General features: G+C 41.8%; 1 protein-coding gene across 1 annotated transcript; it reads left to right on the top strand.

The window, feature by feature from the left end:
- The first annotated feature begins 3 nt into the window (after positions 1-3).
- Positions 4-22527, top strand: LOC115156480 (transmembrane protein 200C-like). Its single transcript, XM_029703902.1, has 5 exons — positions 4-93; positions 15061-15225; positions 16769-17613; positions 21450-21644; positions 22200-22527. Exons 2-5 carry the CDS (start codon positions 15100-15102, stop codon positions 22525-22527), a joined length of 1494 nt encoding a protein of 497 aa, XP_029559762.1. The 5' UTR covers positions 4-93; positions 15061-15099.
- The last annotated feature ends 601 nt before the right edge of the window (positions 22528-23128 follow it).

A 23128-nucleotide genomic window follows, 5' to 3' on the forward strand; every position in this document is an offset into this window, starting at 1 on the left:
AGAGAGAGAGAGAGACCGGCGGATTACACACAGTCCCAGACACAATGCTTTGGAGGATGCAGGAACATAAACCGTTTTCTGCTAAGACAGTCGGTAGGATTTATGTTGTTTTATGTACTGCATGTTTAACTGTCAGAGATTTATTGTAGCTTTATGTTTAGGCTACAGATGTAGGATCTTCATTCGATCACTCTTTTGTTGCTAAGAATTGTCCTGCATAGCAGGAAATTCTAACTTGTAGTGTATTCAAGGCTTAAAAAGGCTTCTAAAATGAGTAATTTTCACTTTAAAATGTCAGACTTGATTTGCCCTAAGGGAAAATGTATCCATCCCTACAGAAAATGTCCAATAATAACAATCCACATTTCCTGTTTTTATTTTATCTTTATCTAACTAGGCAAGTCAGTTAATAACAAATTCTTATTTACAATGGTGGCCTACCCAAACCCTAACCCGGATAACACTGGGCCAATTGTGTGCCGCCCTATTGGACTCAGTTGTGATACAGCCTGGAATCAAACCTGGGTCTGTAGTGACGCCTCTAGCACTGAAATGCAGTGCCTTAGACCGCTGCGCCACTCGGGAGCCCTAAACACATATTGTTGCTGCAGGATTATTTTCCTGCCATAGCATACTGGCTCAAATTAAGATCCTACATCTGTACAACGCAATTCCTCACACTTAAAACTAACTAGACGCAGGCTCAGATGGTTTTCAAACATTTTCAAAATGTGAATGTCAGGCTATTTGATTTCCAAACCACTTCATAAGAAAAACGATTAGTTTATAGTTATTTCAATAATCTGCCATGTTTTATTACAATTATATTTACATTGGCAATTGACAATAGACTAAACAGCCTAAATAAGAAACATGTCTGTGAACCTGATTTGTTTGGGCTCTGCCCTCTAGCCTCTGGACATTGACGACCTATGGTTGTTTCAGTCAGTGAGTGCATGGGAAGTGCACTAGCAGTGGCTAGTCGAATTTTGGCAGTGGTAGTAGGCTAAGAAAAAGTCAAATTAAGTTGAATTACATTTGTAGCGTCTGTATCCTGAATAGCCACGTCAACACGTCTACATTGACCTCAGCGAGAACTGTGCATGTTTATCGTCAAGGTCTGCATGTGTGAAACTCAAGTGTGTTTTGGTTAGTATTGGAGGGTTAGTTTGAGGATATATGTGTTTTGGTTAGTATTGGAGGGTTAGGGTGAAGATATGTGTTTTGGTTAGTATTGGAGTGTTAGTGTAAAGATATATGTGTTTTGGTTAGTATTGGAGTGTTAGTGTAAAAGTATATGTGTTTTGGTTAGTTTTGTAGGGTTAGGGTGAAGATGTATGTGTTTTGGTTAGTATTGGAGTGTTAGTGTAAAGATATATGTGTTTTGGTTAGTATTGGTGGTTTAGGGTGAAGATATATATGTTTTGGTTAGTATTGGAGGGTTAGGGTGAAGATATATGTGTTTTGGTTAGTATTGGTGGTTTAGGGTGAAGATATATGTGTTTTGGTTAGTATTGGAGTGTTAGTGTAAAGATATATGTGTTTTGGTTAGTTTTGTAGGGTTAGGGTGAAGATGTATGTGTTTTGGTTAGTATTGGAGGGTTAGGGTGAGGATACATGTGTTTTGGTTAGTATTGGAGGGTTAGGGTGAGGATACATGTGTTTTGGTTAGTATTGGAGGGTTAGTATCAAGATACATGTGTTTTGGTTAGTATTGGAGGGTTAGGGTGAGGATATGTGTTTTGGTTAGTATAGAAGGGTTAATGTGACGATATATGTGTTTTGGTTAGTATTGGAGGGTTAGTATCAAGATACATGTGTTTTGGTTAGTATTGGAGGGTTAGTGTAAAGATATATGTGTTTTGGTTAGTATTGGTGGTTTAGGGTGAAGATATATATGTTTTGGTTAGTATTGGAGGGTTAGGGTGAAGATATATGTGTTTTGGTTAGTATTGGTGGTTTAGGGTGAAGATATATGTGTTTTGGTTAGTATTGGAGTGTTAGTGTAAAGATATATGTGTTTTGGTTAGTTTTGTAGGGTTAGGGTGAAGATGTATGTGTTTTGGTTAGTATTGGAGGGTTAGGGTGAGGACACATGTGTTTTGGTTAGTATTGGAGGGTTAGGGTGAGGATACATGTGTTTTGGTTAGTATTGGAGGGTTAGTATCAAGATACATGTGTTTTGGTTAGTATTGGAGGGTTAGGGTGAGGATATGTGTTTTGGTTAGTATAGAAGGGTTAATGTGACGATATATGTGTTTTGGTTAGTATTGGAGGGTTAGTATCAAGATACATGTGTTTTGGTTAGTATTGGAGGGTTAGTATCAAGATACATGTGTTTTGGTTAGTATTGGAGGGTTAGGGTGAGGATATGTGTTTTGGTTAGTATAGAAGGGTTAATGTGACGATATATGTGTTTTGGTTAGTATAGGAGGGTTAGTATCAAGATACATGTGTTTTGGTTAGTATTGGAGGGTTAGGGTGAGGATGAATGTGTTTTGGTGAGTATTGGAGGGTTAGTATCAAGATACATGTGTTTTGGTTAGTATAGGAGGGTTAGTATCAAGATACATGTGTTTTGGTTAGTATTGGAGGGTTAGGGTGAGGATGAATGTGTTTTGGTTAGCTTTGGAGGGTTAGGGTGAAGATGCATGTGTTTTGGTTAGTATTGGAGGGTTAGGGTGAAGATATATGTGTTTTGGTTAGCATTGGAGGGTTAGGGTGAGAATATGTGTTTTGGTTAGTTTTGTAGGATTAGGGTGAGGATACATGTGTTTTGGTTAGTATTGGAGGGTTAGTATCAAGATACATGTGTTTTGGTTAGTTTTGGAGGATTAGGGTGAGGATACATGTGTTTTGGTTAGTATTGGAGGGTTAGTATCAAGATACATGTGTTTTGGTTAGTATTGGAGGGTTAGTATCAAGATACATGTGTTTTGGTTAGTATTGGAGGGTTAGGGTGAAGATATATGTGTTTTGGTTAGTATTGGAGGGTTAGGGTGAGGATATATGTGTTTTGGTTAGTATTGGAGGGTTAGTATCAAGATACATGTGTTTTGGTTAGTATTGGTGGTTTAGGGTGAAGATATATATGTTTTGGTTAGTATTGGAGGGTTAGGGTGAAGATATATGTGTTTTGGTTAGTATTGGTGGTTTAGGGTGAAAATATATGTGTTTTGGTTAGTATTGGAGTGTTAGTGTAAAGATATATGTGTTTTGGTTAGTTTTGTAGGGTTAGGGTGAAGATGTATGTGTTTTGGTTAGTATTGGAGGGTTAGGGTGAGGATACATGTGTTTTGGTTAGTATTGGAGGGTTAGGGTGAGGATACATGTGTTTTGGTTAGTATTGGAGGGTTAGTATCAAGATACATGTGTTTTGGTTAGTATTGGAGGGTTAGGGTGAGGATATGTGTTTTGGTTAGTATAGAAGGGTTAATGTGACGATATATGTGTTTTGGTTAGTATTGGAGGGTTAGTATCAAGATACATGTGTTTTGGTTAGTATTGGAGGGTTAGTATCAAGATACATGTGTTTTGGTTAGTATTGGAGGGTTAGGGTGAGGATATGTGTTTTGGTTAGTATAGAAGGGTTAATGTGACGATATATGTGTTTTGGTTAGTATAGGAGGGTTAGTATCAAGATACATGTGTTTTGGTTAGTATTGGAGGGTTAAGGTGAGGATGAATGTGTTTTGGTTAGTATTGGAGGGTTAGTATCAAGATACATGTGTTTTGGTTAGTATAGGAGGGTTAGTATCAAGATACATGTGTTTTGGTTAGTATTGGAGGGTTAGGGTGAGGATGAATGTGTTTTGGTTAGCTTTGGAGGGTTAGGGTGAAGATGCATGTGTTTTGGTTAGTATTGGGGGGTTAGGGTGAAGATATATGTGTTTTGGTTAGCATTGGAGGGTTAGGGTGAGAATATGTGTTTTGGTTAGTTTTGTAGGATTAGGGTGAGGATACATGTGTTTTGGTTAGTATTGGAGGGTTAGTATCAAGATACATGTGTTTTGGTTAGTTTTGGAGGATTAGGGTGAGGATACATGTGTTTTGGTTAGTATTGGAGGGTTAGTATCAAGATACATGTGTTTTGGTTAGTATTGGAGGGTTAGTATCAAGATACATGTGTTTTGGTTAGTATTGGAGGGTTAGGGTGAAGATATATGTGTTTTGGTTAGTATTGGAGGGTTAGGGTGAGGATATATGTGTTTTGGTTAGTATTGGAGGGTTAGTATCAAGATACATGTGTTTTGGTTAGTATTGGAGGGTTAGGGTGAGGATATGTGTTTTGGTTAGTATAGAAGGGTTAATGTGACGATATATGTGTTTTGGTTAGTATTGGAGGGTTAGTATCAAGATACATGTGTTTTGGTTAGTATTGGAGGGTTAGTATCAAGATACATGTGTTTTGGTTAGTATTGGAGGGTTAGTATCAAGATACATGTGTTTTGGTTAGTATTGGAGGGTTAGTATCAAGATGCATGTGTTTTGGTTAGTATTGGAGGGTTAGGGTGAGGATATATGTGTTTTGGTTAGTATTGGAGGGTTAGTATCAAGATACATGTGTTTTGGTTAGTTTTGGAGGATTAGGGTGAGGATACATGTGTTTTGGTTAGTATTGGAGGGTTAGTATCAAGATACATGTGTTTTGGTTAGTATTGGAGGGTTAGTATCAAGATACATGTGTTTTGGTTAGTATTGGAGGGTTAGGGTGAAGATATATGTGTTTTGGTTAGTATTGGAGGGTTAGGGTGAGGATATATGTGTTTTGGTTAGTATTGGAGGGTTAGTATCAAGATACATGTGTTTTGGTTAGTAGTGGAGTGTTAGGGTGAGGATATATGTGTTTTGGTTAGTTTTGGAGGGTTAGTGTGAAAATATATGTGTTTTGGTTAGTATTGTTGAGTTAGTGTGAAGATGTATGTGTTTTGATTAGTATTGAAGGGTTAGTGTGAAGATATATGTGTTTTGGTTAGTATTGGAGACGGATGTCTAGGGAAGGAAGGTCTGGACTTTATCAGTGTCGAAACACCTTCTCACCCTATTTCAGGCCAGGGGCGGATTGTCCATCTGGCAATTCTGTCATATGCCAGATGGGCTGGAACCTTTTTTATTTGGATGGGCTGGTCGAAATTGACCTATATCAACAAAAACAAAAAATTATATAAAAAATACATTTAAAAAATGTAAAACGTGACATGGCCAGTGGCCCATGGGCCTGTTAAGATTTTATTTCTAAAGACTTTTGTGCAATTTCTCTGTTATACTTATCTGTAATGAACCTTTTGCTGATCAGTGAAAAAAAGTTGTCTCATCTAACACGTCCAAGCAGGAAGGATCATGACTCAAGATATTTTGTGCAACCTAATCCAGTGATTGACATTAATTTTGAGTTGACAATTAGACTATAGTTGTTACATTTTACTGTCAAAATAGGACTCCTTTAATGATTTATTTTGTTCAATAGAGATGAATTACATCTTTATGTGAACTAACTAATATCATAGGCATTTCAACTCCTGAGGTAGTGGAAACAGTACACACTAACTGGATCGCTACATCGAAATATAATAGACACTGTTAGTAGCCATGTATTCATCCGACATTACATGTAATGTCCTAGAAAATCTCTGCAGTTGTAGACCTACAGTGGGGGGGGAAAGTATTTGATCCCCTGCTGATTTTGTACGTTTGCCCACTGAAAAAGAAAGGATCAGTCTATAATTTTAATGGTAGGTTTATTTGAACAGTGAGAGACAGAATAACAACAAAAATATCCAGAAAAATACTAACCAAAACACATATATATTCACCCTAACCCTCCAATACTAACCAAAACACATGTATCTTCACCCTAACCCTCAAATACTAACCAAAACACATGTATCTTCACCCTAACCCTCCAATACTAACAAAAACACATATATATTCACCCTAACCCTCCAATACTAACCAAAACACATGTATCTTCACCCTAACCCTCCAATACTAACCAAAACACACATATCCTCACCCTAACCCTCCAAAACTAACCAAAACACATATATCCTCACCCTAACCCTCCAATACTAACCAAAACACATGTATCTTCACCCTAACCCTCCAATACTAACCACTGTATAGTCCTATGCCCTAGCAAATCCGGTGCAGATTTTACACGTGTGCCGCTGTATCTCACCCCCCCCAAAAAAAATACAAATACAAATTAGACCTACAGAAAGCTGAGACCCTCCTCTCTTCAACAGGGACGAAGCTTCCAATGCTGTGTTTTTACCGTAATTGCATTTTGAAATGTTATACGTTCAAAAAACACATTTTTCACTCGGGCGCATGGAGGGAGAGGATAGTTGCTCGCGTATTACAGCAGCAGTCCCCAGTGAAACAGGAACAGGAGCAAGGCAGACACTTTCAATGCTAGAATCATGAGCATAATGCACTTTACTGTTTGACCAAATCATTATGGATTAGTAACACAGAGAAATTGCAACAACAACAAAAAAAATACTTCTTAACAGGCCCATGGGCCGCTGGCCATGTCACATTTTCAATTAAAAAAATAAAAAATTTAAATGTACCCCTGTTTTTCTCCCCAATTTCGTGATTACGAACTTGTCTCATCGCTGTAACTCCCCAACCGGCTCTGGAGAAGCGAAGGTCGAGTCATGTGTTCTCCAAAACATGACCCGCCAAACCATGCTTCTTAACACCTGCCCACCTAAACCCGGAATCCAGCTGCACCAACGTGTCGGAGGAAACACCGTTCAACTGATGACCGAAGTCAGCTTGCAGGCCCCCCCCCCGGCCAAACCCTCCCCTAAACCGTATGACACTGGGCCAATTATGCGCCGCCCTATGGGACTCCCGGTCACGACTGGTAATGACACAGCCTAACTAACTAAAGCCTAACTAACTTATTACCAGTCGTGACCGGGAGACCCATAGGGCAGCGCATAATTGGCCCAGCGTCATCCGGTTTAGAGGAGGGTGGGCGGGGAGCAGGTGGGGGAGGGGGGGGAAGAGAGGCGAAACACAAAATAACTTCTCCGGACAGCTTTTTATTTGTTAAAATAATTTTATGTGGACAGATGCTTTAATAATCGATTGTTGCATAATTTCAAGCAAATACAAAAAAAAATCACGAAAATAAAAATAAAATAAAATAAATAAAAAGCATTGCATGCATAATCATCACATTTTCAGTCTAATGAAAGATAGCCTAGTATTCCTGATGTGATGAGTAGATTGCATAGTCATCAGTTAAACTAATAATATAAACTACTGTCTGTTCTCAACAACAACAAAAAAGTCTGTTCTGCTTTTATTTTTTCCTTTCTTTGCACATACTCAGAGCCTCCAACTGTAGGAGGAGCCGATAAAAATCTGTGAAGAATGTGGCCTTTTATAAACACATTTCATGCAATTCTACAACGCTTTACTCTCTATGACTACAGGCAATAGCAGAATCTGTTAGACCACAACAACAAAAAACAGGGTAGGCTACTCTGCAGACTCTGACAAACTGAGATCAATAAAAAAAAAAATACCTTGTCTTGAATGCAACCGTCTAATCGAGGTCTATAAAAAGATACACATATTTAAGTCTGAAGGAGGAAATGATTGTCCTAAAAAAAGGAGCACAGACTCACCCAATGATAAAGACAGTGAATATGCGCTCTCACCAGGAATATGGAAGATGATCTCTGCTATAGTAACAAAAAACATAAGCTATTGTTTGCTTAATACCCTTTTGTGAGTTGAGAAATTTGATAATTTGATAGCCTAACTAAAGACACGTTAGAGATTTTTTTCTTTGGCTCTTCTCTTTTGTGTTTTTCCAGCAATTGTATTTTAAAATATTGCGATAGGGCTAAGCCTATATTAGATGCTTTTCACTGACAGTAAAATCAACAATCGGCCAGGGGGCAGATTGGCCATTTGGCAATTCCGGCAAGTCAACACTCACACCTGTGTTAACGAGAGAATCACTGACATGATGTCAGCTGGTCCGTTTGTGGCAGGGCTGAAATGCAGTGGAAATGTTTTTCTGGGATTCAGGTCATTTGCATGGCAAAGAGGGACTTTGCAATTCATCTGATCACTCTTCATAACATTCTGGAGTATATGCAAGTTGCCATCATACAAACTGAGGCAGCAGACTTTGTGAAAATGTATATTTGTGTCATTCTCAAAACTTTTGGTCACGACTGTATTATCTCTCTCCCTCTCTCTCTCTTCTTCTTTCTGTCTCCATCTCTCTTTCCCTCTCTCTCCCCTCTCTCTCCTCTCTCTCCCTCAACCCTCTCTCCCACCCTCTCTCTCCCTCCTTCTCTCTCTCCCCTCTCTTCCCTCTCTCACCTTTCTCTCTCTCTGTCTCTCTCTCTTCCTCTCTCTGTCTCCATCTCTCTCTATATATATATCTCTCTAACGAATAAACTTTAAGCTATAAAAATAAATAAAGAGAGTAGCGCACTCTATATATAAACTCCCAATAATTTATTGGGTAAACCACCAACGTTTAGCCATCTTTCAGAAAAGTATTTTAACGCTCATCTTTCAGAAAAGGATTTTAATGCTCATCTTTCAGAAAGTACTTTAATGCTAATTTTTCCGAAAATTATTTTAACTCATCTTTCAGAAATGGATCTTCCTTATGGCCTGACGAGCTCTGTCTTTCAACACCTTGGACTAGTGCATCGAGGACGTCATCCCCACAGTGACTGTACGTACATATCCCAACCAGAAGCCATGGATAACAGGCAACATTCGAATTAAGCTAAAGGGTAGAGCTACTGCTTTCAAGGTACGGGACTCTAACCGGAAGTTTATAAGAAATCCTGTTATGCCCTCCGACAAACCATCAAACAGGCAAAGCGCCAATACAGGACTAAGATTGATTCGTACTACATCGACTTCGACGTTCATCTTATGTGGCAGGGCGTGCAAACTATTACAGACTATAAAGGGAAGCACAGCCGCGAGCTGCCCAGTGACACGAGCCTACCAGACGAGCTAAATCACTTCTATGCTCGCTTCGAGGCAAGCAACAATGAGGCATGCATGAGCGCATCAGCTGTTCCGGACGACTGTGTGATCACGCTCTCCGTAGCTGACGTGAGTAAGACCTTTAAACAGGTCAACATACACAGGGCTGCGGGGCCAGACGGATTACCAGGACGTGTGCTCCGGGCATGTGCTGACCAACTGGCAGGTGTCTTCACTGGCATTTTCAACATGTCCCTGATTGAGTCTGTAATACCAACATGTTTCAAGCAGACCACCATAGTCCCTGTGCCCAAGAACACTAAGGCAACCTGCCTAAATGACTACAGACCCGTAGCACTCATGTCCGTAGCCATGAAGTGCTTTGAAAGGCTGGTAATGGCTCACATGAACACCATTATCCCAGAAACCCTAGAGCCACTCCAATTTGCATGTTGCCAAAAGAGATCCACAGATGATGCGATCTCTATTGCACTCCACACTGCTCTTTCCCACCTGGACAAAAGGAACACCTATGTGAGAATGCTATTCATTGACTACAGCTCAGCATTCAACACCATAGTGCCCTCAAAGCTCATCACTAAGCTAAGGACCCTGGGACTAAACACCTCCCTCTGCAACTGGATCCTGGACTTCCTCACAGGCCACCTCCAGGTGCTAAGGGTAGGTAACAACACATCTGCCACGCTGATCCTCAACACTGGATTTTGCAGAGGACACAACAGTGGTAGGCCTGATCACAGACAATGACGAGACAGCCTATAGGGAGGAGGTCAGAGACCTGGCCGGGTGGTGCCAGAATAACAACCTCTCCCTCAACGTAACCAAGACTAAGGAGATGATTGTGGACTACAGGAAAAGGAGGACCGAGCACGTCCCCATTCTCATCGACGGGGCTGTAGTGGAGCAGGTTGAGAGCTTCAAATTCCTTGGTGTCCACATCAACAACAAACTACAATGGTCCAAACACACCAAGACAGTCGTGAAGAAGGCACGACAAAACCTATTCCCCCTCAGGAAACTATAAATAATTGGCATGGTTCCTTAGATTCTCAAAAGGTTCAGCTGCAACATCACTGGGGCTAAGCTGCCTGCCATCCAGGACCTCTTCACCAGGCGGTGTCAGAGGAAGGCCCTAAACATTGTCAAAGACCCCAGCCACCCCAGTCATAAACTGTTCTCTCTACTACCGCATGGCAAGCGGTACTGGAGTGCCAAGTCTAGGACAAAAAGGCTTCTCAACAGTGTTTACCCCCAAGCCATAAGACTCCTGAACAAGTAAACAAACGTCTACCCGGACTATTTGCATTGTCCTCCCCCAACCCCTCTTTTATGCTGCTGCTAATCTCTGTTCACCATATATGCATAGTCACTTTAACCATACCTACATGTACATACTACCTCAATTAGCCAGACTAACCGGTGCCTGTATATAGCCTCTCTACTGTATATAGCCTCTCTACTGTATATAGCCTTGCTACTGTATATAGCCTCGCTACTGTATATAGCCTCTCTACTGTATATAGCCTCTCTACTGTATATAGCCTCGCTACTGTATATAACCTCTCTACTGTATATAGCCTCTCTACTGTATATAGCCTCGCTACTGTATATAACCTCTCTACTGTATATAGCCCCTCTACTGTATATAGCCTCGCTACTGTATATAACCTCTCTACTGTATATAGCCTCTCTACTGTATATAGCCTCTCTACTGTATATAGCCTCACTACTGTATATAGCCTCTCTACTGTATATAGCCTCTCTACTGTATATAGCCTCTCTACTGTATATAGCCTCGCTATTGTTATTTTTTACTGTTTTTTATTTCTTTACTTATTTATTCACCTAATACCTATTTTTTATTTAAAAATCGCACTGTTGATTAAAGCCTGTAAGTAATAATAAGGTCTATACCTGTTGTATTCGGCGCACGTGACAAATAAACTTTGATTTGATAGGGCAGTCCCGGTTTGGCTTGACGAGCCAAGTCTTTCAGCACCTTGGACAAGGGCAGTCCCGGTTTGTGGGTGTGTTCCAGATTCACATGTGGGCAGATTAGGCTTTTTATCACATTGAAGTGGTTCATGAAATGTTAAATACTAGGTATTGTGATACTCTGAAAAGTGTAAAACCCAGAGACACAGTGCAACTTTGGCAGCTGCAAATGTTTGTAGCGATTTGGAAAGCACCTCTCTCTCTAGCTCTCTCTCGCTCTCTCTCTCTCGCTCTCTCTCTCTCTCTCTCGCTCTCTCTCTCTCGCTCTCTCTCTCTCGCTCTATCTCTCGCTCGCTCGCTCTCTCTCTCTCTCTCTCAAGTCAATTCAATTCAAGGGGTTTTATTGGCATGGGAAACATATGTTAACATTGCCAAAGCAGGTGAAATAGATAATAAACAAAAGTGAAATTAACAATAAAAAATATACAGTGAACATTACACTCACAAAAGTTCCTAAGGAATAGAAACATTTCAAATGTCATATTATTTATATATACAGTGTTGTAACGATGTGCAAATAGTTAAAGTACAAAAGGGAAAATAAACATAAATATGGGTCGTATTTACAATGGTGTTTGTTCTTCACTGGTTGCCCTTTTCTTGTGGCAACAGGTCACACATATTGCTGCTGTGAAGGCACACTGTGGTATTTCACCCAATAGATATGGGAGTTTATCAAAATTGGATTTGTTTTCAAATTCTTTGTGTGTCTGTGTAATCTGAGGGAAATATGATTCTCTATGGTCATACATTTGGCAGGAGGTTAGGAAGTGCAGCTCAGTTTCCACCTCATTTTGTGGGCAGCGTGCACATAGCCTGTCTTCTCTTGAGAGCCAGGTCTGCCTACGGCGTCCTTTCTCAATAGCAAGGCTATGCTCACTGAGTCTGTACATATTCAAAGCTTTCCTTAAGTTTGGGTCAGTCACAGTGGTCAGGTATTCTGCCACTGTCTACTCTCTGTTTGGGGCCAAATATCATTCTAGTTCTAGTTTGCCTTGTTTTTTTTTTTGATAATTCTTTCCAAAGTGTCAAGTAATTATATTTTTGTTTTCTCATGATTTGGTTGGATCTAATTGTGTTGCTAGGGCTCTGTTTGTGTTTGTGTTTGTGAACATAGCCCCAGGACCAGCTTGCTTGGGGGACTCTTCTCCAGGTTCATCTCTCTGTAGGTGATGGCTTTGTTATGGAAGGTTTGGGAATCACTTCCTTTTAGGTGGTTGTAGAATTTAACAGCTCTTTTTCTGGATTTTTGATAATTAGCGGGTATCTGCCTAATTCTGCTCTGCATGCATTGTATGGTGTTTTACGTTGTACACAAGGATATTTGCATGCAGTCTCAATTTGGTGTTTGCCCCATTTTGTGAATTCTAGTTTGGTGAGCAGACCCCAGACCTACTTTAATCTGAAGTCAAATGTCTGCTGTTTGCTGATGATCAGATTCTGTCAGACCTGGGATTCAAGTATTTTTAGCCAGTTCGTTATTGGGATGTCAAATTTTATGTTACTTTTGACTGTGTAGAAGGCCCTTCTTGCCTTGTCGTTCACAGCTTTGTGGAAGTTACCTGTGGCGATGATGTTTAGGCCGAGGTATTTATACCGTAATTTCCAGACTATTGAGCGCACCTGAATATAAGCCGCACCCACTGAATTAAAAAATTTATATTATTTTGAACATAAATAAGCCGCACATGTCTATAAGCCGCAGGTGCCTACCGGTACATTGAAACGAATGAACTTTACACAGGCTTTAACAAAACACGGCTTGTAACAAAAATAAATAGGCTTTAACGAAACACGGCTTGTAACAAAAATAAATAGGCTTTAACGAAACACGGCTTGTCATCGACTCATTAAGACCAAGCTCCCGTGCAGCAGCTCTATTTCCTTTTCCAACAGCCAGATCAATCGTCTTCAACTTGAAAGCTGCATCATATCCTTTTCTCCGTGTCTTTGCCATGATGAGGGTGACAAAATGACTACCGTAATCAGAATGATGGGAAGTTTGAGAGCGCTCAATTTAATCTAAACAGTAAACAAAAAAGTTGTTTGACCTTAACCCGTTCGGCAATTTCATTGGTCTAATGAAAGCTTCATGACGCCAAAAAACTGAGCACGTCACAGAATGTGTTTTTTTGGAGAAAAAAAAAATTGAAAGCGGGAAAAATCCATATATTAGCCGCGTCATTGTTTAAGCCGCGAGGTTCAAAGCCTGGGAAAAAAGTTGCGGCTTATAGTCCGGAAATTACGTTAGTTTTTTTGTGTGCTCTAGGGCACCGGTGTCTAGATGGAATTTGTATTCGTGGTCCTGGCAACTGGACCTTTTTTGGAACACCAACATTTTTGTCTTACTGAGATTTACTGTCAGGGCCCAGGTCTGTCAGGGCCCAGGTCTGACAGAATCTGTGCAGAAGATCTAGGTGCCTCTGTAGGCCCTCCTTGGTTGGAGACAGAAGAACCAGATCATCTGCAAACAGTAGACATTTGACTTCAGATTAAAGTAGGGTGAGGCTACAGTAGATGCTGCTGACTGTTCTAGTGCCAATTCGTTGATATGTATTTTGAATTTGTCTCTACCCTTTGTGGGGTGATCAGTCCTTGGTCCCAAATATTGTTCCAAATATTGTGGAAGATGCCAGAGATGAGGATTATGATGTCAGAGATGAGGATTATGATGTCAGAGATGAGGATTATGATGTCAGAGATTATGATGTCAGAGATGAGGATGATGTTAAAGAGTTTAAGTATAGCCAATCTCTGTCTCTCTGTCTCTCTCTGTCTCTCTCTCTGTCTCTCTCTCTGACCAAAGTGATCTGCCACCCACATAGTCTCTCTTCAGTGCAGGTTGACTGTCTGTTCCCAACAGCCATCTGGGCACATCTCTCTATCTAGGAATATCTTTCTGCATATGCTATATTGTTCATACTTCAGAATCCATGAGAGCCCCAGTTCCCAGACAGATTTCAAGCTAGAGGTTTTGGAAATCTACAGAAACAGATAGAGAGAAGAAAAGAAGGAGAGCTTAAATCAACACAGTGTAGAAACACTAATAAAGACAAATACCCAATCACTATTCTTCCTCATTCTTCACTCTTCTTCTTCATTCTTCTTCTTCACCCTCATATAATAATAGCACAATCAGCTCCTGTTTCACTGAGTTCTATGACTGTCAGACAATCAAAATCAAATCGAATATTCAAATCCTTCTATGAAAAAGTGTCCCTAATTGCTGCTTTGAATAATCATTTGTGTAATAAGTTATTCATCAATTTGAACCCTAGAACAAGGATAATGAAGAGCGATTAGCGGGATTATTATTGAGGTAGTCGAGGTCAGACGAGGCATGAAGACAATCTTACTGTGTTCCAAATAGTACCCTATCTAGTTGACATTACATGAAAACAAAGTTGATTCAAACCAGTGTGTGCCCAGAGGGAAGAGAGAGAGAGAGAGAGAGAAACAGAGAACGAGAAGAGATGAGAAGACGGCAGCATACCAGCCTGATGGGTGGTTGTCTGGACACAAGGGTTTCAGAGGTTTGATTTAACACCCTACTGAATATATGGGATGGCAGGTAGCCTAGTGGTTAGTGTTGGGCCAGTAACCGAAAGGTTGGTGGATCGAATCCCCGAGCTGACAAGGTAAAAATCTGTCCTTCTGCCCCCTGAACAAGGCAGTTAACCCACTGTTCCCTAGTAGGCCGTCATTGTAAATAAGAATCTGTTCTTAATTGACTTGCCTTGTAAAATAAAATATAGAAATGTTTCTCCCTTTCTCCCATTTAACATCCTCATGACTCTCTGTCTAAGCAACACAGTTTTCAGGAGTCATTCTATCGATCCATTGTTTTTAGATGCATGTTATAAAAAAATAATAATCTGTTTTGATGTAATATCATGAGTACTATTTATTATTTATATCAAAAGACATCTCTGAGGTTAGACCAGAATTTTTTTGTGTTGGTAGGCAGGATGTATCCATTCTTCTGGGGCTGTATTGAGGAACTACATTTTACCCTAATTCAATACAACTGACTCTCCTCCCTTCCTCTGCCTCTTCTCCCAGGTTGATTGACAAGCCCGTCGTTCCAATCAAATCGTCGCCATGATCGCCACGGGCGGTCTGCTGCGTATGAACCGGCGCCAAGACTCCCAGCGATCCAAGAACCACGCTGAAAACCAGAGGAAGAGGAAACAAGCAGAGAGGAAGAAGAAGAACGATGTGGTGGTGGTGTGTAGCATGATGGACTACAAACTACAGTACCCATAATGCTCTGTTGTATTGTATCTGGTTCAGAACGATGTGCTAGTGGTGTGTAGCATGATGGACTACAAACTACAGTACCCATAATGCTCTGTTGTATTGTATCTGGTTCAGAACGATGGGGTGGTGGTGTGTAGCATGATGGACTACAAACTACAGTACCCATAATGCTCTGTTGTATTGTATCTGGTTCAGAACGATGTGCTAGTGGTGTGTAGCATGATGGACTACAAACTACAGTACCCATAATGCTCTGTTGTATTGTATCTGGTTCAGAACGATGTGGTGGTGGTGTGTAGCATGATGGACTACAAACTACAGTACCCATAATGCTCTGTTGTATTGTATCTGGTTCAGAACGATGTGCTAGTGGTGTGTAGCATGATGGACTACAAACTACAGTACCCATAATGCTCTGTTGTATTGTATCTGGTTCAGAACGATGGGGTGGTGGTGTGTAGCATGATGGACTACAAACTACAGTACCCATAATGCTCTGTTGTATTGTATCTGGTTCAGAACGATGTGCTAGTGGTGTGTAGCATGATGGACTACAAACTACAGTACCCATAATGCTCTGTTGTATTGTATCTGGTTCAGAACGATGGGGTGGTGGTGTGTAGCATGATGGACTACAAACTACAGTACCCATAATGCTCTGTTGTATTGTATCTGGTTCAGAACGATGTGCTAGTGGTGTGTAGCATGATGGACTACAAACTACAGTACCCATAATGCTCTGTTGTATTGTATCTGGTTCAGAACGATGTGGTGGTGGTGTGTAGCATGATGGACTACAAACTACAGTACCCATAATGCTCTGTTGTATTGTATCTGGTTCAGAACGATGTGCTAGTGGTGTGTAGCATGATGGACTACAAACTACAGTACCCATAATGCTCTGTTGTATTGTATCTGGTTCAGAACGATGGGGTGGTGGTGTGTAGCATGATGGACTACAAACTACAGTACCCATAATGCTCTGTTGTATTGTATCTGGTTCAGAACGATGTGCTAGTGGTGTGTAGCATGATGGACTACAAACTACAGTACCCATAATGCTCTGTTGTATTGTATCTGGTTCAGAACGATGGGGTGGTGGTGTGTAGCATGATGGACTACAAACTACAGTACCCATAATGCTCTGTTGTATTGTATCTGGTTCAGAACGATGTGCTAGTGGTGTGTAGCATGATGGACTACAAACTACAGTACCCATAATGCTCTGTTGTATTGTATCTGGTTTTATCTTAGGTTACATCCCAATAATCTCTCCTTTCTCCCAATATGTGCAGTTGTCTTCTTCACTTCTTTTCATGGATTTGAAAGGAAATTACTGGTATATGGAAACTCCCTCTAGCCTAAAAACGCTTTAATACTTTTACATTTGTGGGAGGTAGTGAACAAGTGCACACTTTTAAGGAGGAAGGAGAGATTATTGGGACGTAACCTTAGATGTTCCAGAAGCTAACATGGTAATGATGTCCTGTCTGTCTCTTTATGAATTCAGGTGAAGGGGAAACTTAACCTGTGTTCCCCACCTGGGCTGGTGGCTGCAGTGGGGGTAGTGGTGTTGATGCTGGGGATAGCCATGGCTGTACTGGGCTACTGGCCACATGAAGAACACAGCCAGGGGTATGCATCCAGGGTATCATCAGGGGAGGAGCGGATGAGATACTTCAACAGCCCCCTGGTGTCGGTCACCTGGAGCAATAATAAGGACAACAACACAGCCAATCAGACTGTTGGGGAGTTGACCAATCAGACTGTTGGGGAGTTGACCAACCAGACGAGTGTTGAGTTGACAAATCAGACGAGTGATGTAATGAATGGAAGTGTTCCTAAACCTGTATCTGTATCTACAAGTCCTCGTCCTCCCTCAGGTGGGTTTCTCTCTGAGTTCCTGGACAGCTATCTCTACTCAGACAACTTGAAGGTGTTTGGGCCCTTAGTGATGGGGATTGGCATCTTCCTCTTCATCTGCGCTAACGCAGTGCTTCACGAGAACAGAGACCAGAAGACCAAAATCATCAACCTCAGAGATATCTACTCCACGGTCATCGACCTCCACAGCACACGGACCAAGGACTCCTCGCCGATTAACGGACTAGTGAACTATGTGCAGTCCAGGGGCAGCGTGGACATAAATTCGGGTTTGTTCAAGCCTGGCGAGATGCTTGAGCTAGGTCGCAGCCCTTGGTCCTCCACTACCGTGTCAAACCACCAGGAGGAGTTAGGTAGCGGTGAGCAGCAGTATAGACGACCATCAATGGCGGGCCGGCAGCGGAGCTGGTCCAGAGACAACCAGACGTTCACAGAAAGTGTGTATAGCATCTACAGAGACCAGAAGCGCAGGTACAGTAGACATACAAGTCTGTTGTTTTAAAATGTGTGATTTTGTTTGCATGTTCAGTACCATTCAAAATGTGACACACCTACTCATTCCAGAGTTTTTCTGTATTTTTTTAAAAACTATTTTCTACATTGTAGAATAATAGTGAAGACATCAAAACTATGAAATAACACATATGGAATCATGTAGTAAACAAAAAAGTGTTAAACAAATTAAAATGTATTTTATCTTTGAGATTCTTCAAAATAGCCACCCTTTGACTTGATTACAGCTTTGCTCACACTTGGCATTCTCTCAACCAGCTTCATGAGTTAGTCACCTGGAATTAATTTCCATTAACTAGTGTGCCTTGTTGAAAGTTAATTTGTGGAATTTCTTTCCTTCTTAATGCATTTTAGCCAACCAGTTGTGTTGTGACAAGGTAGGGGTGGTATACAGAAGATAGCCCTATTTGGTAAAATACAGAGTCCATTTAATGGCAAGAACAGCTCAAATAAGCAAAGAGAAACAACTGTCAATCATTACTTTAAGATATGAAGATCAGTCAATCCCGAAAACGTCAAGAACTTTCAAAGTTTCTTAAAGTACAGTCGCAAAAACCATCAGCCGCTATGATGAAACTGGCTCTCATGAGGACCACCACAGGAAAGTAAGACCCAGACTTACCTCTGCTGCAGAGGATAAGTTCATTAGAGTTACCAGCCTCAGAAATTGGAGCCCAAATATATGCTTCACAGAGTTCAAGTAACAGACACATCTCAACATCAACTGTTCAGAGGAGACTGTGTGAATCAGCCCTTTATGGTCAAATTGCTGCAAAGAAGCCACTGCTATTTTATTTTATTTAACATTTATTTAACTAGGCAAGTCAGTTAAGAACAAGTTCTTATTTACAATGACGGCTTACCCCGGCCAAACCCAGGCGACGCCGGGGCCAATTGTGTGCCGCCCTATGGGACTCCCAATCACGGCCGGATGTGATACAGCCCAGGATTGAACCAGGCTCTGTAGTGATGCTTCTAGCACTGAAATGCAGTGCCTTAGACCGCTGTGCCACTCGTGAGGACGCCAATAAGAAGAAGAGACTTGCTTGGGCCAAGAAACACAAGCAATGGACATTAGACTGGTGAAAATATGTCCTTTGATCGAATGAGTCCAAAGTTGAGATTTTTGGTTCCAACTGCCGTATCTTTGTGAGACGCAGAGTAGGTGAACAGATGATCTCCGAATGTGTGGTTACCACCGTGAAGCATGGAGGAGGAGGTGTGATGGTGTGGGGGTGCTTTGCTGGTGACTCTGTCAGTGATTTATTTAGAATTCAAGGCACACTTATCCAGCATGTCTACCACAGCATTCTGCAGCGATACACCGTCCCATCTGGTTTGCTCTTAGTGGGACTATCATTTGTTTTTCAACAGGATAATGACCCAACACACCTTCAGGCTGTGCTCAGCATATGTGTGAACTCCTTCAAGGCTGTTGGAAAAGCATTCCTCATGAAGCTGGTTGAGAGAATGCCAAGAGTGTGCAAAGCTGTCATCAAGGCAAAGGGTGGCTACTTTGAAGAATCTCAAATATAAAATAGATTTTGATATGTTTAACACTTTTTTTGTTTACTACATGATTCCATATGTGTTATTTCATAGTGTTGATGTCTTCACTATTATTCTACAATGTAGAAATTAGTAATAAATAAAGAAAAACCCTTAAATGAGTAGGTGTGTCCAAACTTTTGACTGGTTCTGTAAATGTTTTATAGCCTCGTTTGACCATCCTGATTACAAAAGATCAGTCTTATAACTGGTGGTCTGAGGGCATAATGCAGGTGTTTTTTTTGTAATAAAAATTTGGGATATCAATGGTATTATACGCAATTTTACAGTGCGTTCAGAAAGTATTCAGACCACTTGACTTTTTTCACATTTTGTTAAATTACAGCCTTTTTCTAAAATGTATTAAATACATGTTTTTCCCCATCAGTCTACACACAATACCCCATAATGACAACGCGAAAACAGGTTTTATAAATTTTTATATAATAAATAAAATAAAAAAAAAACGTATTTACTTATTAAGTATTCAGACCCTTTGCTATGAGACTCGAAATTGAGCTCAGGTGCATCCTGTTTACATTGATCATCCTTGAAATGTTTCTACAACTTGATTGGAGTCCACCTGTGGTAAATTAAATTGATTGGACATGATTTGGAAAGGCACACACACCTGTCTATATAAGGTCCCGCAGTTGACAGTGCATGTCAGAGCAAAAACCAAGCCATGAGGTCGAAGGAATTGTCCGTACAGCGCCGAGACAGGATTGTGTCGAGGTACAGATCTGGGAAAGGGTACCAAAAAATGTCTGCAGCATTGAATGTCCCCAAGACCAAGAACCCGATGGTCACTCTGATAGAGCTCCAGAGTTCCTCTGTGGAGATGGGAGAAACTTCCAGAAGGACAACCATCTCTGCAGCACTCAAACCAATCAGACCTTCATGGTAGATTGGCCAGACAGAAGCCACTCCTCAGTAAAAGGCACATGACAGCCCGCTTGGAGTTTGCCAGAAGACACCTAAGGGACTCTCAGACCATGATGAACAAGATTCTCTGGTCTGATGAAACCAAGATTTAACTTTTTGGCCTGAATGCCAAGCATCACGTCTGGAGGAAACAGGGCACCATCCCTACGGTGAAGCATGGTGATGGCAGCATCATGCTGTGGGGTTGTTTTTCAGCTTCCCTGAGACGGTTTTTGACAGTTTGTGCAGAAATTCTAGGGTTGTGCAAACCCACAGTTTCAGCAGCTGTCTGGGTGGCTGGTCTCTGACGATCCCGCAGGTGAAGAAGTCGGATGTGGAGGACCTGGGCTGGCGTGGTTACACGTGGTCTGCAATTGTAAGGCTGGTTGGACGTACTACCAAATTATCTAAAATGACGTTGGAGGCGGCTTATGGTAGAGAAATTAACATTCAATTCTCTGGCAACAGCTCTGGTGGACATTCCTGCAGTCAGCATGTCAATTGCACGTTCCCTCAAAACCTGAGACATCTGTGGCATTGTGTTGTGTGACAAAACTGCACATTTTAGAGTGGCCTTTTATTGTCCCCAGCACAAGGTGCACCTGTGTAATGATCATGCTGTTTTATCAGCTTCTTGATATGCCACACCTGTCAGGTGGATAGATTATCTTGGCAAAGGAGAAATGCTCACTAACAGGGATGTAAACAAATTCGTGGACAAAATTTGAAAGAAATATGTTTTTGCTTGTGCATATGAAACATTTCTGGGATCTTTCATTTCAGTTTATAATGCATGGGACCAACACTTTACACGTTGCTTTTATATTTTTGTTCAGTATAATTCCGAGACTCAATGAATTGTGGTCCTCAAGAGCTTTTGGCTGTGAAATCGGTGGTTCCAGGAACAAAAAAGGATTTGGAGCTGAAGCTCTCAATACATGTAGATCAGATTCTGTTCCTCTAGATATGTGTAGATCACAATCTGTTCCTCTAGATATGTGTTGATCAATCTGTTCCTCTAGATATGTGTTGATCAATCTGTTCCTCTAGATGTGTGTAGATCAGATTCTGTTTTTATAGATATGTACATATCACATTCTTGCTCTGGCATGATCCGGATGGTCGAACGAGACTACATTGTATGTTGTTTTGTATGCTGCAAAATTAATTGCCTCATTGAGGACATAAAAGTTTTCTAATCTATTCTAAACGAATGCTGTTTTCATGTTTTACTCAGGTGGACCAGGCGCCCTGAGGGGATAAATAAAGTTGTATTGAATTTAACTGAATTAAAGTTTTCTAATCTTATTTTATCTAATCAGGTGTTCAGAGCAGGCCTCGTACCCCAGGCAGCGGGACTCAGAGCAGGCCTCGTACCCCAGGCAGTGGGACTCAGAGCAGGCCTCGTACCCCAGGCAGCGGGACTCAGAGCAGGCCTCGTACCCCAGGCAGTGGGACTCAGAGCAGGCCTCGTACCCCAGGCAGCGGGACTCAGAGCAGGCCTCGTACCCCAGGCAGTGGGAGGGTAGAGCATCCATTGTCAGTTCTTCTTTTAACGCCTTCACCCCCCCGATCATCACACTTAACAACTGTGCAGTGGAGGAGGGGGGACAGGTCGAGAGAGAGGAGGAAGAGATCGCAAATGTCAAGGATTTTAGTGGAAATGGGATTGAGGAAGAGCAAGTAGCAGGCTATAGTCAAAGTCTGGATACTACAGAGAATAATTCTTCAAGGAGGACCTCGATGAATCCCCAGGAATCCTATAGTCAAAGTCTGGGTACTACAGAGAATAATTCTTCAAGGAGGACCTCGATGAATCCCCAGGAATCCTATAGTCAAAGTCTGGGTACTACAGAGAATAATTCTTCAAGGAGGACCTCGATGAATCCCCAGGAATCCTATAGTCAAAGTCTGGGTACTAAAGAGAAGGATTCTTCAAGGAGGACCTCGATGAATCCCCAGGAATATGAGGGTGGTACCGTCATGACCCTAACTGAACCAGATGATGCGCTACAAGGACAGACCCTCACCCCACAGGGCTCCCAACTGTTTCCCCCTTCTCCCGTTTTCAGGGCGATGATGGGGATGGGCTCTCATCTGTCACTCAACTCCCTCTCCAGCCCAGGGGGGGACCAGCCCCAGTCGGCACGACGATGCAGCCTCACCATGGCCGTCTGTCGTCAAGGCGACCGGGCTCGTCGATTCAGCTGTACGCGTCTGGAGCGTTCAAACAGTAAGGGATACATCAAGCTGGAAGCCATGGACGGAGATTCCTTCGAAGTACCAGATGTAGTGACTTCCTGTGTGCCTGACTCGAATCAGGAAGTAGTAGCAGAAGCAGATCAAGGAAAAAGAGAGAGGGTGACGGTCACCCTTGGCTCTTCTTTAACGGAACTCTAGACAGATCTGTCTCAATCGTCATGTCAATCTCTTTAGACAGTGATAAAAAAAAATGACCTATAGAGTCAAGGTACAGCCGAAAGGATCTCGGGAGAGGAGAGGGAGTTACAGAACTCTAGAACTATCTCTTTGTGTCTCTGATGTCATAGTCAGTAGAAGACAGGGATCAAAACTGACCTAGAGAATCAAGGTGCAGCCAGAAGGATGTCAGGAGATCAAGAGGAGAGGGAGAGAGAGAGAGAGAGAAAGGAGAGGGAGAGGGAGAGAGAGAGAGAGAGAGAGAGAGAGAAAGGAGAGGGAGAGAGAGAGAGAGAGAGAAAGGAGAGGGAGAGAGAGAGAGAAGAGGGAGGGAGAGAGAGAGAGAAGAGGGAGAGAGAGAGAGAACAGGAGAAGGAGAGGGAGAGAGAAGGAGAGGGAGGGGAGAGAAAAGGAGAATGAGATGGCGAGTGAGAGAAGGAGGAGAGGGAAAGAGAAGAAGGAGATAGAAGAGAGGGAGGGGAGAGAGAAGGAGAAGGAGAGGGAGAGGGAGAGAGAGGGAGGGGAGAGAGAAGGAGATGGAGAGAGAAGGGAGAGAGACATGGTGCACCCAGAAAGAGATCAG

Source organism: Salmo trutta, chromosome 21 (assembly GCF_901001165.1).
Source record: "Salmo trutta chromosome 21, fSalTru1.1, whole genome shotgun sequence".
Classification (NCBI taxonomy): Eukaryota; Metazoa; Chordata; class Actinopteri; order Salmoniformes; family Salmonidae; genus Salmo; species Salmo trutta.

What these genes read in the sequence shown, in the direction of transcription:
- LOC115156480 (XM_029703902.1), top strand. Translation starts at nt 15,100, where the DNA reads ATGATCGCCACGGGCGGTCTGCTGCGTATGAACCGGCGCCAAGACTCC. An exon ending in TACAGAGACCAGAAGCGCAG is followed by an intron (nt 17,614 to 21,449) that starts GTACAGTAGACA and finishes TTATCTAATCAG; the next exon opens with GTGTTCAGAGCAGGCCTCGT. An exon ending in CAGGCCTCGTACCCCAGGCA is followed by an intron (nt 21,645 to 22,199) that starts GTGGGAGGGTAG and finishes TCCCGTTTTCAG; the next exon opens with GGCGATGATGGGGATGGGCT.